This window comes from Filicampus tigris, chromosome 9 (assembly GCF_054856515.1).
Source record: "Filicampus tigris isolate MCC_2025a chromosome 9, RoL_Ftig_1.0, whole genome shotgun sequence".
Lineage (NCBI taxonomy): Eukaryota > Metazoa > Chordata > Actinopteri > Syngnathiformes > Syngnathidae > Filicampus > Filicampus tigris.
The window spans coordinates 5,865,379-5,880,913 of record NC_141225.1 but is presented as its reverse complement, the minus strand read 5'-3'; the positions used below and the strand labels follow the sequence as shown (position 1 = coordinate 5,880,913).

The 15,535-nt window shown below is 41.4% G+C and overlaps 2 protein-coding genes across 2 annotated transcripts; both read left to right on the top strand.

Moving 5' to 3' along the window:
* Positions 1–2,534: 2,534 nt before the first annotated feature.
* LOC147141735 (adenosine receptor A1-like) lies at positions 2,535–7,799 on the top strand. The gene is given in 3 exon segments (XM_086040967.1): positions 2,535–2,991; positions 7,138–7,764; positions 7,766–7,799. Coding segments are annotated over 3 exon segments (1,017 nt in total). The 5' UTR covers positions 2,535–2,635.
* A 3,968-nt stretch (positions 7,800–11,767) lies between these two features.
* LOC147141734 (uncharacterized) lies at positions 11,768–12,602 on the top strand. Its single transcript, XM_086040966.1, has 2 exons — positions 11,768–11,925; positions 12,008–12,602. Exon 2 carries the CDS (start codon positions 12,039–12,041, stop codon positions 12,381–12,383), a length of 345 nt encoding a protein of 114 aa, XP_085897092.1. The 5' UTR covers positions 11,768–11,925; positions 12,008–12,038; the 3' UTR covers positions 12,384–12,602.
* Positions 12,603–15,535: the final 2,933 nt, after the last annotated feature.

Sequence of the window (15,535 nt, the reverse complement as noted above, 5' to 3'; positions counted from 1 at the left end):
ATACTGTAATGAAATATTAGTCAAATGAAAAATATCTACGCTGTTTATGTTTTTATTATTTTTAAATCAATTAGAAATAATCCACTTTAAACAGAGGTGGCACGGTGGACAACTGGCTAACCCTAATCCTAACCCAGCTTTCTTGTGTGGAGTTGCATGTTCTCCCCGTGCCTGTGTGGGTTTTCTCCGGGTACGCCGTTTTCCTCACACATTCCAAAAACATGCATGGTAAGTTAATTCGTAGTGTGTATGTTTGTTTGTCTCTGTGTGCCCTGCGATTGGCTGGCAACCAGTTCAGGGTGTACCCCGCCTACTGCCAGATGACAGCTGGGATAGGCTCCAGCATGCCTAATGTATAATAAGATCTGTAAAATAATAGAAAGTAAAACAACTCACCCTTAGAAGCTGCATGAACAGGACAGTATTTGCAGAATGATGCTGTCACCTGTTACTGCCCACGGTGTTCAGTGGCCGTTAGATTGTGCATGCGGGAGCTCTCCCCCCTTCTCTCCTGGTTGGTGGCCTTAGTCTCCATTTCAACCAGCCAATCAGCGTGGGGTTAGAGTGACTGATTTGTTTCAGGTGTGCCACCATCAATTAGTTTAAGAGGGACTTGCTTGCTGGTAGACCAGGCTGGTTTTGTGTTGTGTAGTCCAGTCTTTTGGCAGACTGGCTTTGTATTGTCTTGTGTGTTTCAGTCAGTCACTATGCTTTCTGCGTTTTGTACCACTGTCTTTTGTTTAGTGTACATCGTACCTTCTTTGCCATAAATTTCATCCGTCCCTTCGTTTAGCCAATATATCCATTCGTTTTCGCTGTAACATCTTCAATTCAATGAGCAGTCAGTCCATTTGTGTGTGGACTTAGTCGGGATTCAGGAGTGTAGGACTCCATTGTTGTGGTATAGTGTGTCTCTGTGTACACTTATCTGTCCCTATGAAAAGAGTAAAGTAGTTTGACAAACCTCAGCACAGTGGTGTCTTTCCTGTATTAGTGTTGTAAAAAAAAGTGCAGATTAACATGCAGCTAATTGTGGCTCGGTGGCACAAGTGACGAGGCACTAATCAGGATTATGATGGAGTACCACAACAAATTCAACACGACGCTGGATTCATTAAAAAAAAATCGAGAAATGAAAGAAATATAGTGGCACCTTGCAATACAAGTTTAATTCATTCCATTTACTCGCTTCATTAAACGTACTAGAAAAAGCCATTGATCTGTTCCAACCCCAGGAAAAAAAAAGTAACAAACATTTGGGGAATGTGTTTTTAAATAAGAAAAAATAGCACTCTACAGTATTGTATTTTATAAAAATGTACAGTAATAATAAAAACAAATACAATGTATACAATTAAAAGAGTACGTGCACCATAATTTCATGCTTCAATACCAAGTGACATTGTGCTCCTTCTGGTGTGCGCACCTTGGCCAAGGATAAAGAAAAGTTCCACAACTATGTGACTCGGTAAGCTGTAATAATAGTAATTTTTCATAGCAGATAAACACTATATGACCTGTGAGTATTGTTATATTGCCAGTCTACATGTGTCGCTGCACTATTTGTGTTTTAATATCCGTCGTTTGAACGTTTATAAATATGACAAAATTAATGCTAGTTCTGTTAGTCTGTCTGTAGTGTTTTGCATTGTGTGTTATCATTAAGATAGCGGATTTTGACATGTAGCTATCTGGTTTATGTTTAAACTTCAACTTAGAATGTTATAACTATAACTCTCATCAGCATTGATAATCAAGCAATCGACTTTAAATAAAGTGCTTCTTATTGTTGTTATGGGATTTTCCCGACATTTTTGTACTGACACGGATTAGTGTTTGTTGCCAATATTGGTGGAAAAAGCTTTTGAAATTATTATCTTGGTCTCAACTTTATTTGATCACATTTTCCGTTGACAGAAGTGACAAAATGGCTGCCCCCTGAGATAGACAAACCGGGTGAACATTACTGCTCAATTCATATTCCACAAACACATTAATCAGAATGCCATGTTTTGACTAGTGGGCCTTTATAAAACATTCTTGTAAAGAATTTTTTTCGGTTGACGTCCACTTTAACTCAGACACGTACTGTCGCTTAGGTTGAGCTGCTAACCGTTAGCAAACTGTTAACTTCCAGCACTACCAATACGAATATTGACCTTTCTCTGCATGCTCTTGAAAAGTTTAACATCCATTGATCAATGTATCACTTAGTCAAAAATATATATTTTTTGAAGATGACAATAAATTTCTTGACATTGCCTCGCTTGCATGTATGCGCGCAGCAATCAACGCTAATGCATCCATCTCCAATTAAAGTTATATTCAAAAAGCCTTGCCAAAAAGCATCCTTCCTGTAATTACACTGAGACCACATCCTTCGAGACCACTCACGCACACACGCACGCACGCACGCACACCCACTTCTAACTACTACTGCAGAAAACAACGTCCCTCCCCTCAATCACTGGCCTGCATTCACAGACTAGAGAGAGAGAGAGAGAGAGAGAGAGAGAGCGTGATACTCTCCAGAATCTGTGCAGCCTTCATTCGGCATTTCCAATTTAACTACACGATGGATGGTAGAAAAGTGGAAGCCAGAAGTTTAACCCATTCGGATCCATAGGGGTGAACCATGTCTTCCTCTCCTGGGGTGAAGGTACGGGAGCACGTGGACACAGTGTACGTCTCGGTGGAGGCGGCCATTGCCCTGGCATCGGTGGTGGGCAACGTCCTGGTGGTGGTGGTGGTGTGTGTGAACCGGGCCCTCCGGAACACCACCTTCTGTTTCATCGTGTCCCTGGCGGTGGCCGATATCGCGGTGGGCATCCTGGTGATCCCGCTGGCCGTCACCATCAGCCTGGGTATCAGCACGCGGTTCTACACCTGCCTGTTCCTGTCCTGCCTGCTGGTGGTCATCACTCAGGGTTCCATCTTGTCGCTGCTCGCCATCGCCATCGATCGCTACCTGAGGGTGAAGATACCCACCAGGTGAAGGGAGAGAAGAAAAAAAAAAAGCAGCCTACATGTTTTGCTCCTCTCACCATGATTTGGGTTTTCTTTTAAGTTCCCCGTACACCTGAAAGTTTTTCAGTTACTGCTGAGGCGTCGTTGAAGTAACTAGAAAGAGCTGAACTGTAACCCTAATTTATAACCCTAAGCCTGGCTTTAAACGTTAACTTGAAACCCTAAACTTTGTGTGAAACCCTGACCCAGTCTTAAAACTGTCATTACAAATCATGCCTTGAAACCTTAATTAAAAATCCTAACCTAGGCTTAAAGCCCCAACATGAAACACAAAAAATTGTTTTGAACTTTAATTTGAAACCATAACATTAAACCATAATCCTAGTTAAAACCAAACTCTAGTTTGAAACCGTAATTTGTAGGGATGTCAAAATATCCAAATGTCACGATACAATATCACAATATGAAACTCGCGATGCAATAATGATCATGAAATTGTGGGGAGGTTGGCGATCACGATAGATCACGATACTGTATAAAAGTTCACAATATTGTAAAAAAAAACAAAAAAAACCCATCATAATATTCTGTTTTTGTCCATAACAGCATTCACATAGAAATAGGCTTGGCCAATCATAGCTCCTATTGGCGATTAGCGTGGGTTTTAAACATCGGTGGCATCAAATTAAACTGCACTAATAAAATAACCACTAGAGAGCGCTAAAACTGCACAAATGGAACACAACTTTGGTTTTTAAACAGATTTGCTGCTATTAATATTGTTAGTTACTTTTGTTTTCTGTGCTTTGCTTTTGAATGTTGTTAACTGTTGTGTTTATAAATGCTTGTAAATGTTGTTTTTGATTGTGTTAAGCACATTGAGTTGCCTTGTGTATGAAATGTGATATATAAAACTGCTTTGCCTTGCCCATTAATATCGTGACATGATGACTGATATATTGTGGCAATTTTCATATTGCGATATCACGATATTGCGACTTTCCTACTAATTTACCTTCACCTACCGTAACTCTTGTGAGAAACCCTGACGCAGGCTTGAAAGTGTCTTGAAACCCTAATTTGAAACCCAAACCACAGTTTTAAACCCTAATTCAACACCCAATCCCCAATTTGAAATCCCAATTTAAAATCCTAGCCCTGGCTTCAAACACTAATTTGAAACCCAAATCTTGACTTGAAAGTCTAATGTGAAACCCAAACCATGACTTGAAACATACATTTGAATCCTTAATCTTTGCTTGAAACACTAATCCAGGTTTGAAAACATAGTTTGAAACTATAACCCTGTCTTGAAAGCCTCATTTGAAACCTGAATCCTATTTTAAATCCCTAACCTTGGATTCCAATCCTAATTTGAAAACCTAACCCTTGATTGAAACCTTAACCCAGGCTTGAAGCCCTAATTTATAAACCTAAATTTGGCTTCCAACCCTAATTTGAAGCCATAATTCTTGTGTCCTAATTTCAAAACCCTGTCTTGTAAGAATATTTCAAAATTCTAATTCTAGTTTGAAACCCTAATTTGAAACTCCAACTTCAAACCCTAACCCAGGGGTAGGCAATTCTGGTCCTCAAGGGCCGGTATCCTGGATGTTTTATACAAAGTATGATCACCTTATCAGCAAGATCTGCAAATGGATAATGATCCTGATCCTTTGAATCAGGTATGTTGGAGCAGGAAGACACATAAAACATTCAGGATACCGGAGGACCGGCGTTGCACACCCCTGCCCTAACCCAATCTTGAAACCCTAATTTGCAACCCTACCCTTTCTTTATACAACAATATGAAACACTAACCCAGGTTGGAGACGATAACAAAAAAAAATCCAACCATGGCTTGTTGCTCTTTTTGTTTAGTTTCCATCAATGGTTGTCCAGTTGCTTGTTATTTTCATTCCAAACCAAAGTGGCCGTACTCATTTCATCTGCTTCGGTGAAACATTTGACATAACCTTCATTTCTAAAATCTTAGAAAAACTACTCACACTCAACTCCACTTTCATTTAACGCACAAAAGCCTTTTCAGTTCGGTTCTCATCCCCTTCAAAGCACTGAAACAGCCCTACTAAAAATGACCTCTGATGTCCTCGTTGCAGCTCTAGTTCACTTTCCATTCTCATCCTCCTTGACCTGAGTGCGGCCTTTATCACCATCTCACACAGCGTCCTCCTCAACCTGCTCCTCTACCGGCATCGCTCACACCGCTCTCGACTGGGTTCATTCATACCTCAAAGACCGCACTCAGTTCATCCGGCTAAAGTCCATTTCAATGAACCCCCACCCAGTTACTCCAGGTGTGCCCCAGGGCTCTATCTTGGTCCCTCTTCTTTTCATTATCAACCTCCTCTCTCCTGGCACCCATCCATCCATCCATTATCTGTACCGCTTATCCTCACAAGGGTCGCGGGGCGTGCTGGAGGCTATCCCAGCTGTCTTTGGGCAGTAGGCGGGGGACACCCTGAATTGGTTGCCAGTCAATCGCAGGGCACACAGAGACAAACATCCGCACTCACAATCACACCTAAGGGCAATTTAGAGTGTCCAATCAACTTACCATGCATGTTTTTGGAATGTGGGAGGAAACCGGAGTACCCGGAGAAAACCCACACAGGCACGGGGAGAACATGCAAACTCCACACAGGGAGGCCGGAGCCGGGATCGAACCCACGACCTCTGAACTGTGAGGTGGACGTGCTAACCAGTCGACCACCGTGTCTCCTGGCACCATTTTCTGTAAATTGAATAGCCTCTTACACCAATCTCTACGTCTTCTGCAAACCCGGCACTTTACTTCCTCCCTGCTTCCTAACCTCCTGATTATCAGAAATCACCACCTGGTTCATCTCTAACTTCATGAAACTAAACAGTCACAAAACAGAAGTTCTTCTTATTGGTTCTACATTATCCAAAGTTGGCAGTTTCTCCCTCTCGGTTGACCACTCCCTAGTTTCCCCTTTCCCTGAGGGTAAGTGTGTGGGTGTCAGCCTTGACAACGCAATTCTATAAGCATATCAATGACAAAACCCTGTCAACTTACTTCCATCTATCAAAGAACTCCGCCCATCCCTCTCCCCTCCTAGACTGCTTCTACCTTTATCCACAGCCTTTCCCCTAGTGTTTATTATTATTGAGTACTGCAATTCTCTCCTCTTCGGCCTCCCTCACAAGTCCCTCCATAACTGGTCCGGAACTCTGCTCCACGTGTCATCACAGTAACCCGCTCCTTCCACCACATTTCCCTTCAGCTGCTCTGCTCCCCAGCTCCGAAAGTCGTTGCTACCTGACCACCGCAAGTCAGTCTCTCGTATCACTTTCAAATTCAAACTCAAAACACACATGTTTAATATTGCCTAATCACTGTAAACGCACTGCAATGTATTTTATTTTATTTTTTCTGTCTAGTTCTGTTTTTAAAGCGGAAGTCAACCCAAACATATTTTTTTCAAGAGTATGTTCCCAGCGGGCCCACTAGTTGAAACATGACATTCTGATTAATTTTGTGTTTGTGGAATATAAATTAATCAGCAAAATGCACTCCTTTTTTGCCATCTCTGGCGGCGGCCATTTTGTCTGAAAATAACATCACAACTGTCCACAACGACCAATCACGGCTGACCAGTTCTCTGAATCTGAGCTGTGGTTGGTCGTTGTGATCAGTTGTGATGTCATTTTCAGTCGACAGAAGACAAAATGGCTGCCCCCGGAGATGGCTAAAAACGAGTGGATTAACGCTTATTCCACAAACGCAAAATTAATCAGAATGCCGTGTTTCAACTAGTGGGCCTGCTGGGAACATATTCTTGGAAAAATATGTTTGGGTTGACTTCTGCTTTAAGTGTTTTACTGATGTACAGTGTCCTTGAGGGTGTATTGAGAGATTATCATCATCAAAAGAGCAAACATCAGGTCGTTTTGCCAATATGTTCAAACAAGTGGCGGTCGACTCCTGTTGTTTACGCCTTCCATAGCACCATATATCCTTTGGCCGATCAATGCACTGTACATCGCAGGCTTTCAGCAAAATTAAAACGTCTGCCCAAATAACTGACACAGGCGGGAGTCTGTTAAAATGTAGCAGCTGTCTTTTTTACATTCCCCCATATCTCACTTTATGGTGTTATTGGTTGCGGACTGTGATTTCAAAAGGTACAGCACCATCGTGACGCAGAGGCGTGCGTACATGGCCGTGTGCCTGTGCTGGGTGGTCTCCTTCCTCACGGGCCTGGTGCCCATGGTGGGCTGGAACAACCGGCATGTCCTGGGCAACCTGAGCGGCTCCGACTACATGGTGTGCGAGTTCACCGCTGTCATGCGGATGGACTACATGGTCTACTTCAACTTCTTCGGCTGGGTGGTGGTGCCCCTGGCCGTCATGATCGCGCTGTATGCCGAGATCTTCCGCGTCATCCGCCAGCAGCTCAACCGGCGGGCCGAGGCCACGTCGGATGGCGAGCGCTACTACCGGAAGGAGATGAAGCTAGCCAAGTCCCTGGCGTTGGTGGTGTTGCTCTTCGCCGTGTGCTGGTTGCCGCTTCACATCGTCAACTGCCTTGACTTCTTCCACCCGGGCCACGCCGCGCCCAAGGTGGCCGTGTACGCAGGCATCTTCATGTCGCACGTCAACTCGGCGCTCAACCCGCTCGTGTATGCCTTCCGGATCAAGCGCTTCCGGGTCACGCTGTTGGAGGTGGCGCGGGGCTGCCTGACGTGCCGCGGCGGCGTGGGGGCAAGCCCGTATCCGGCCAGCACGCCGGCACTCACGGCGAAAGTGGATGCAAGGTCTGCAGAGTGAAGATGACGCTAAGTGAGGCGCTCGTAGTTTTGAATGCGGGCCTGTTCAGTGACAGTTTTAAAGCAGCGGTTCTCAAACGGAGGTCCCAGGACTTCCAGGGGTCTGCGAGCAGTAGTTTGGGGGTGGGCCTGAATAATACGTTGAATTCAAGATGACATCGTAATGCAGCAGAATGCAATCCTTAAATTGCAATGGCTGCAATTTGGAAAAAAAACTAAATAAATCAAAACACTGTTTTTTTGAATGTATTTATTTATATAATTATTTACGCTCAATAAATTATATGCTTAAGAAGTGCAGTCAACATGTTTACATATCATGGATTCATGACATGAAATGCTGTGGTGCTAAGATTTTTTTGGGAATTATTATTGTAGTCTGACTTATGATTTACTGATTTACAGTATGTTCAGGCCACATTTGTTTGATCGAATTTTGTGAAGTTGTCATAGTGAATGTTTGAAAGACTGCAAGCCAAAAGTGCTTGGTTAAGTTTCCAACTCTAACTGTAAGGTAGTTACTGTTTTTCATATCAATTGATAGCTCATTTGCTCATATTTTAGCAAATGCCTAAACTATAAGACCAAAACTTGTATGTATAATAAATCATACTGTTTATTGTAATACAGATTCATTTGCTCGTTTTTTTTTTTAAATACATGTGAAGAGGACCTTGAAAAAAATAATCACACATCAACTCGTAATCGCAAAATTGAAGACATGTTGACCACTCATCCACTGTTTCCATCACCTGTATGGTTATTGTTTTGAAATAATTGATTTTCCACTTGATTCACATTGAACTGCAATACACACAACACATGCACATCTTTTGAGAGCCAAATCATAGCTCATAAGGCTGGTGCAGGTGTACCTAATGAAGTGTCCAGTAAGTGTACTTGTACAGACGAGAAACTTTACCCGAATAAAGAAACCGTTGTTCTACCATCACTGTTGTATGCTTGATTGTCAGAAGCGTAACTACTATACAAAAGCACATTAAAGGGAATGTTATTTTAACCATAAAGCAATCTTAGAAACCTGATCTTTGCTTCAAACTGTAATTTGAAATCTCAACCCTTATTTATAAATATAAAATTAACTTGAAACACTCATCTAAAACCTTAACACTAATTTAGACAGTCTTGCAGATATAATATTAAACCACAACCCCAACTTGAAACCCTAATTCAAATCTATGAGTTTAGCTTTTAACCCCGACCCTCGTTTGAAACCCTAACCCAGGCATGAAAAACTCATTTGAAACCATAACACTGGCTTCAAATCTTACATCTGAGGCCCTAACCTGAGCTTCAAACACTAATTTTAAACCCTGATCCAAGTTTAAAACCGCAATTTGAAGCCCCAACCTTGGCTTCAACCTCTACTTAGACATCCTAATCTTATTATGAAACCCTGATCATTGCTTGCAATGCCAACTCAGGCTTAAATCCCTAACTTGGGCTTCAAATACTAAAAAGCCTAGCCATTGTTTAAAACCCTAAACAAGTCTTGAACCCTGAATTTAAAAGCCTAAACCAGGTTTGAAATGCCAATTTAAAACCCTAAACGTGGCTGAAAATATTACTTAGAAAGCCTAACCCTTGTTTGAATCATTAACTTAGGCCCCAATTTCAAACTCCAACCTTGATTTCAATTATTGTTTAGAAACCTTAACCCTTGTTTAAAACCCTAATATAAGCTTGAAATGTCAATTTTAAACCATAATGCAGGCTTGAAAGCCTAACATTGGCTTCAAGTAATAGGAGACCGTAACTATTGTTTAAAAACCAAACCCTAGCTTGAAACCCCACTTTGATATCATAGCACTTATTTGCAACGCTAACCTTGTCTTAAAACACAAATTTGAAGCCATCATTTCAAACTCCAAACCTTATTGAACACTTAACCTTATCTTGAAATCCTGCTTTGAAACCTGGCCTCCAATTGCAACTGTATCATAGATGACATCATGTTGGCATGCAGTCTATTAGTGGCAATTCAGTTGATTACAGGATGCAGTGACTGGCTCACGTCCTACTAGAGCGGCTGCGGTCGGCAGCTAAAAAGGCTCCAACGCATTTGAGTGAAGCCACAGCAGCGTCAAGTCACTGTGATTCATGCCCTGCCTCCCTGTGGAGCTGTGTCAGCTCTGCTTTGCTTGGCTTTGACGTGGGCTCTGGTTCAGATGCAAGTTTTCCACCGGCAGCACAAAACTTGTTTGATGAGCTGATGTGCCGGCCGCAATATTACTAATGTGCATCACAGGCTTTCAATACCTCTGGTGAAAGCCATACAGGGGATAACGGCTTGGAATCCTATTTTGAAATCCAAATCCGAAGATCTAACTTTTGCTAAACATCCATTTTGAATCCTTAAAGCCTTGTTTAAAGTTCTGACGCTGGCTTGGAACCCAATTTAGAAATTCTAGCCGTGGTTTAAAACCCAATTTTTGAAGCCCTAATCCTGGCTCAAAACCCTACTTTGGAAACTCCATCCCTTCTCTGAATCCCTAATCCTACCTGAACTTAGTTTCTTCTTTTATATGAAATAAAAAGGTTCATAAAAACATTTGTGAACTGAACTTTGAATTAGTTCGTGTAGAAAATGAACTTTGCCAACACTGACCGCTACAATCTATTTTTTTTGTATACTGTGCAAACTATATATATATATTACACCAAATTCAGAATCACAGTAGCGCTTTTGCCTGCTAAAACATGTAATTTGAGTAAAGCTGGTTTGTTAAGAATGGATCGCAAGGAACTGTAATATAGCTGTAATCACAAGAACAGTTCTGAGTCTTCATCTTTAAACACAGACTACAGATTTAGATTTTTTTTAAAAATCAAACAAACAAACAGAATCAAGAAAAAAAAAAAAAAAAACATACACACCGGTGATGGCCGTGCTGTTTAATGCCAAGTCATGCAGCAAAGGCTTGGTGCATGATGCTCTTAAAGTGACAGTAACCAGACCAATATTGGTTTATTTGAGGAGTCTCTTATCAGTTCAGTTTTGTTAAGACCGATGAATGTGCTGTAATTTCTTTTCCCAAGTATCAGTCTCATAGTTATCGTGCATCCCTAATTTCAAACCCTAATTTGAAACTGTAAGCCCTATCTTAAACCCTTACTCATTCCCTAACCTTTGCTTCAAAGACTAATTTGGCCACCCTCGTCTCTCTCCGGCCACCCCAATACTTGAATTTTCTGAATTGATTTATACCTGTGATTCTTCTTCCATTTTCACATGAGACCTACCCTGCGCTTCAAACACTAATTTTGAACCCTGATCCAAGTTTAAAACGAATTAGGAGCCCCAACCTTGGCTACAACCCCTAATTACAAATCCTAATCATGACACCCTGATCCTTGCTTAAAATGCCAACTCAGGCTTAAATCCCTAACTTGGGCTTCAAATACTGAAAAGCCTAGCCATTGTTTAAAACCCTAACACTGGCTTCAACACTAAATTTAAAAAGCTTAACCCAGGTTTGAAACCCAAATTTAAAACACTCGTCTGAAATCTTAAGATTTCAAGCCTAAACCATCAGAAAACCTGGCTTCAAACCTTAATTTGAACTCGAACATGAATTAAGATAAAAAAATTCATTTTAAACGCTAAAATTTACTATAAACCATAATTTGAAACACTCACCCAGGCTAGAACCCCTAATTTGAACCCTAAGATTTGCTTCAAAGTCTAATTTGAAAGCCTAACTTAAACAGGAGTCCAGAATCCAGTCTTAAAATCAAAATAAAAGCATTATTTAGGCTTGAAACCCTAACCCTTGTTTGAAACCGTTATTTGAAGCCCAAACTTCATTCACTGGCAGCCCGAATTTGAAACCATAACCCAAATATGTTGGACGGCGCTCTTGCCAACCCTTTTCATACGATTGAATATTATCACTATGACCATTACCCTCGCAATGACACTGCTGCTTATACAGTATCACCATCTGCCAGCTTCATCCTTGATGAGGGATTTCAAAAGTGCTGAGTGTGTTCTAATCCCCAGCCTTCATCTTAGTGAGGCCAGGTGTCTTACATTTATTACTTCTGCAAGGGGCTCCTGAACCCACTCAGTACAAAAGTGGCCAAAGCTGGTTTTATCTTCACTTCCTTTCGTCTTCCAGGGTAATCTAATTAGGTCCTTTGTATGAAATTCCAAGGGACTTTTTTTTTTTTCCTAACAACTAACTTTCATTGTGGTTATCAGATAAGAAGGTTCATCATTCAAGATCTGCACAATGACTGACACGCACGGAGCCGGTGGAAGCCAAGATGCGGAGGCTCCCGAGTCGGACGTGGACGAAGCTGAAATGGCCTTGCTGCACTTCGGCAAATACAACGAAGTCCGGCAGGCGCGTCCGTGGGAGCAGTGGAGCTCCAGAGAGAAGGCCAATTACTACATCGACCGCTTCTTCTTCGGCTTCTTGGTCGTCTTCCTGCTTGTGCTGTTGGCCGAGTGCGCGTACAAAATGTGGTACGTGACCAACGTGAGGACAATTGTGGAGTTTGCGTCCGACGCTGTGGTCTTCCTTTTTGACCGGCTCCTCGCTCAGGAGGGAGGCGAGGAGATGGCTGAACTCTGAAGTAGACCTAGGTTCTTTTTTGACAGTGTTTTAGGCATGAAAAATATCAAATAACTTACTAAACAATTTTCAACACACAACTGTGGTGTAAATATAACTTTAATCTCTGCTTGTCATTTCAGGCAAATAAATAAGTACTCCACAAACTGGGTCAATCTGTACTTTCATAACTTAGTCACAAAAATCTGTGGTGGGAAATAAAGTACAAGTTCTTTCATACTAGTGGTTTAAAAAGTGTTTTTTTTTCTGCTGTCTGTTTTTTACTTGAGCATTCGTTTTTCTGATGACTTTTTACTTTTACTCCCTACATTTGAATACATTTCTACTTTCTATGCCTTACTTTGGAAAAATAGATTCGTTACATTTTTTTAACCTCTGCAGATGATACAAAAAAGACAAATAGAGGCAGGAAAGGTTAAGCACGCTTTAGATCTTGAATGATGAACATGAAGCAGTGAGTAGTATTAACGATGACAGCGACCGATTTGGTGAAGCAAATGGCCACATTTCACAGAATTGTTGATTGGTGTTATTGTAAATGTCGAGCCAGCTTGTCAGTTAGCTCTCAGTTTAAAACAGATTTATTTCCTTCCTCTCAGTGCAAGCTCTATGTTAAAGGGGGAAACTATTATTTTGTGTGCAGTTTTATGTCAAATGCGACATTATTAAAATGGGTATTGTATGTAATTGACAGTTTAAAAAAAACCTACAACGTCAAGCCTACAACAACTTTGATAGTCAAATTCAAACTTCTATACACAATGACAGTAGGGCTGCAGCTATCAAATATTTTGGTATTCGGATATCCGACTGAAACGTTTATTCAATAATTGGATATTCGGTTAAAATAAAGAATATATATACCGTTTTTTGCTGGTTAAAGAGCAATTATAAATACAGAAGACAAATAAAACAAACATTTATACTCAATAATGAACGATCAACTGATTTTCATGTATAGATGATAAACATCCATCCATTTTATACTCAAATGTAAACTGTAGCAGCACACTATTTTCCTCTCTAGAAAAATTTGTGAGATTTTAGACAAATGTCTCCCATAGATTTTTCTATATGAGACTTAGTGACGTCAGAACCACAGATGCAACTTTGCCGGCTAAAACAACGCACTCGAGTAAGCCTGGTTTGTTAAAAAAGTGATCATATGGAATGGCAACTGTGTCAGGCCGTCAGCATCAAAGTGTGCAGTCATTAACATCTATTAAGCTGCCTCTGAAAAGTAATCCGACGGGTCTTGCCAGCCTATATGGGCACTTGAGCGCTGCTAGCCGCTAGCGCTGGAGCCGCCGCTAAACGCTGGCAACAGTGGTCGCACAATAGAGTGTCAGCGTAGTTAAGTTGTTGTTTTTTTTTAGCACCCTTAAGTATTGATTGAATGTTATTTCAGGACGACATTGTGTTGTTGACAGTAGATGATGAAATTGTGTTGTTGACGTTGGAAGACGAAATTGTGTTGTTGACGGTGGATGATGTGTCAAGTCAGCCATTACACGGCAAAACGCTGCTGGGAACATCTTGAAAATAAAAGCGTACCAAAGTCATTGATGTCATTATTTGGTAAGGTTCATTTTGAAGTTGGCCTTCTCACCGTTTTGAAGGAGTGTTACTGTCATGCATAGCTTGAACAATTGCTGCTGCGGTTTGCTTGACTACTTCTTCCTGACAGTGTATTTGTAAATAAGCAGGTGCAAGAGTGGCTGTGATGTCAAACAACTTAGTTGTCTACACCCATGATTAAACAAGAGGTCCATTCTCATAATTCTTGAGCAAACATGCCACAGTGTATATTTGATTAATGCTGCCAACAAGCCATGGCGGAATCTCAGACTCAAATAACGTGTGCTCCTTTACTCGGCGAATACTACGCTCCACATGCATCCTGAGATGTTCTATTGCCTGGGTCTCCCTAACATCAATTGCTGACATTTGAGAGTTTCCAGATAGAAAGGTTGGTCTATAAATCTTGCACGGTACAATGCCATCTATGAGAAAATCTTTATCAACCATGACAGCCATCTCAGGTTTTAACAGCGATATGAGACCAGACTCATGCATAATTTGTTTGTCACTGATCGATTCTGCGTACAATGCAGAGACGAATGTGACTGCCCCGTGCGGAGCTAGTCCAATGGGTCGTTTCAGAGTGTAGTGGGACTTGTAGTGTGAAAAAGCCTCACTCTGGAGTAGAGGGGAACCTGGGCTTTGACACCTCAATGTAGTACAGTCAAGGATGACCGTAGTGTCAGAGTAGTCCTCAAAAGCAGCTGGCATATGCTTCTGGATCTGCTCATGAGGTATCCAAATCCTCACTGAACCTAGTATTGTACACAAAAAGTTGCTCCATGAAATGATGACCCAGCTGACGGTTGCCTGGTGGACTCTGAAACGCTCAGCAAGGTCTCGCTGATTTGATCCCAGGGCCAGGTAGTTCAGGAACATAAAGCACTCATCAATGGGCTGCAAGGCATGGCCGCCAGAATATTCCTCAGTCAAAGGGTCTCTAGCTAGCCTAAAATTTGTCATAGATGAGAGACGCCCAGAAGCGCATCAGTAGATTACACGAGGCAAACCTAAAAAAAAGAAGAGATATTGAATATAAACCAGTTTTTCATTGGTCGATATTAGACTCAGAAAAAGTTGATTTCAAATTGGACTGATGCAGGGGTTACCAACCTTTTTGAGTGCCAGTCAGTGCCAATTCAAGGGTACTGATGAATGCAAAAGGCTAACAGTTTGATACACACTTGTGGAATAAATGACCACAAGTTACCTTTGGTTGTCAATAACACGACATTTAAATATTCATGTATTTTAAGACACTGATCATGGTCATTTTGCACAACGATTATCGGCAAGGTTTTAAGAACCTAGGAAATGGATGCATATAAATATGCAGCACTTTAATGGACGTGGAAGTCAGGAACCCAACTCTATGTATCCATATTCAATACACAGTCAAGCAACTTTAAAGTACCATTAAATACATTAAACGTACGCATGTTACTTTGCTTGTGTTGCCTGGAATTGGCTTCCCTGGTGAAGAACCTTATGTCTTTATCCGAGGACGCAAATCTGTGAATGCCAAATCTTTGATTTAAAGTCGCATTCTCGACCTGTTGTCTACTCTGCTG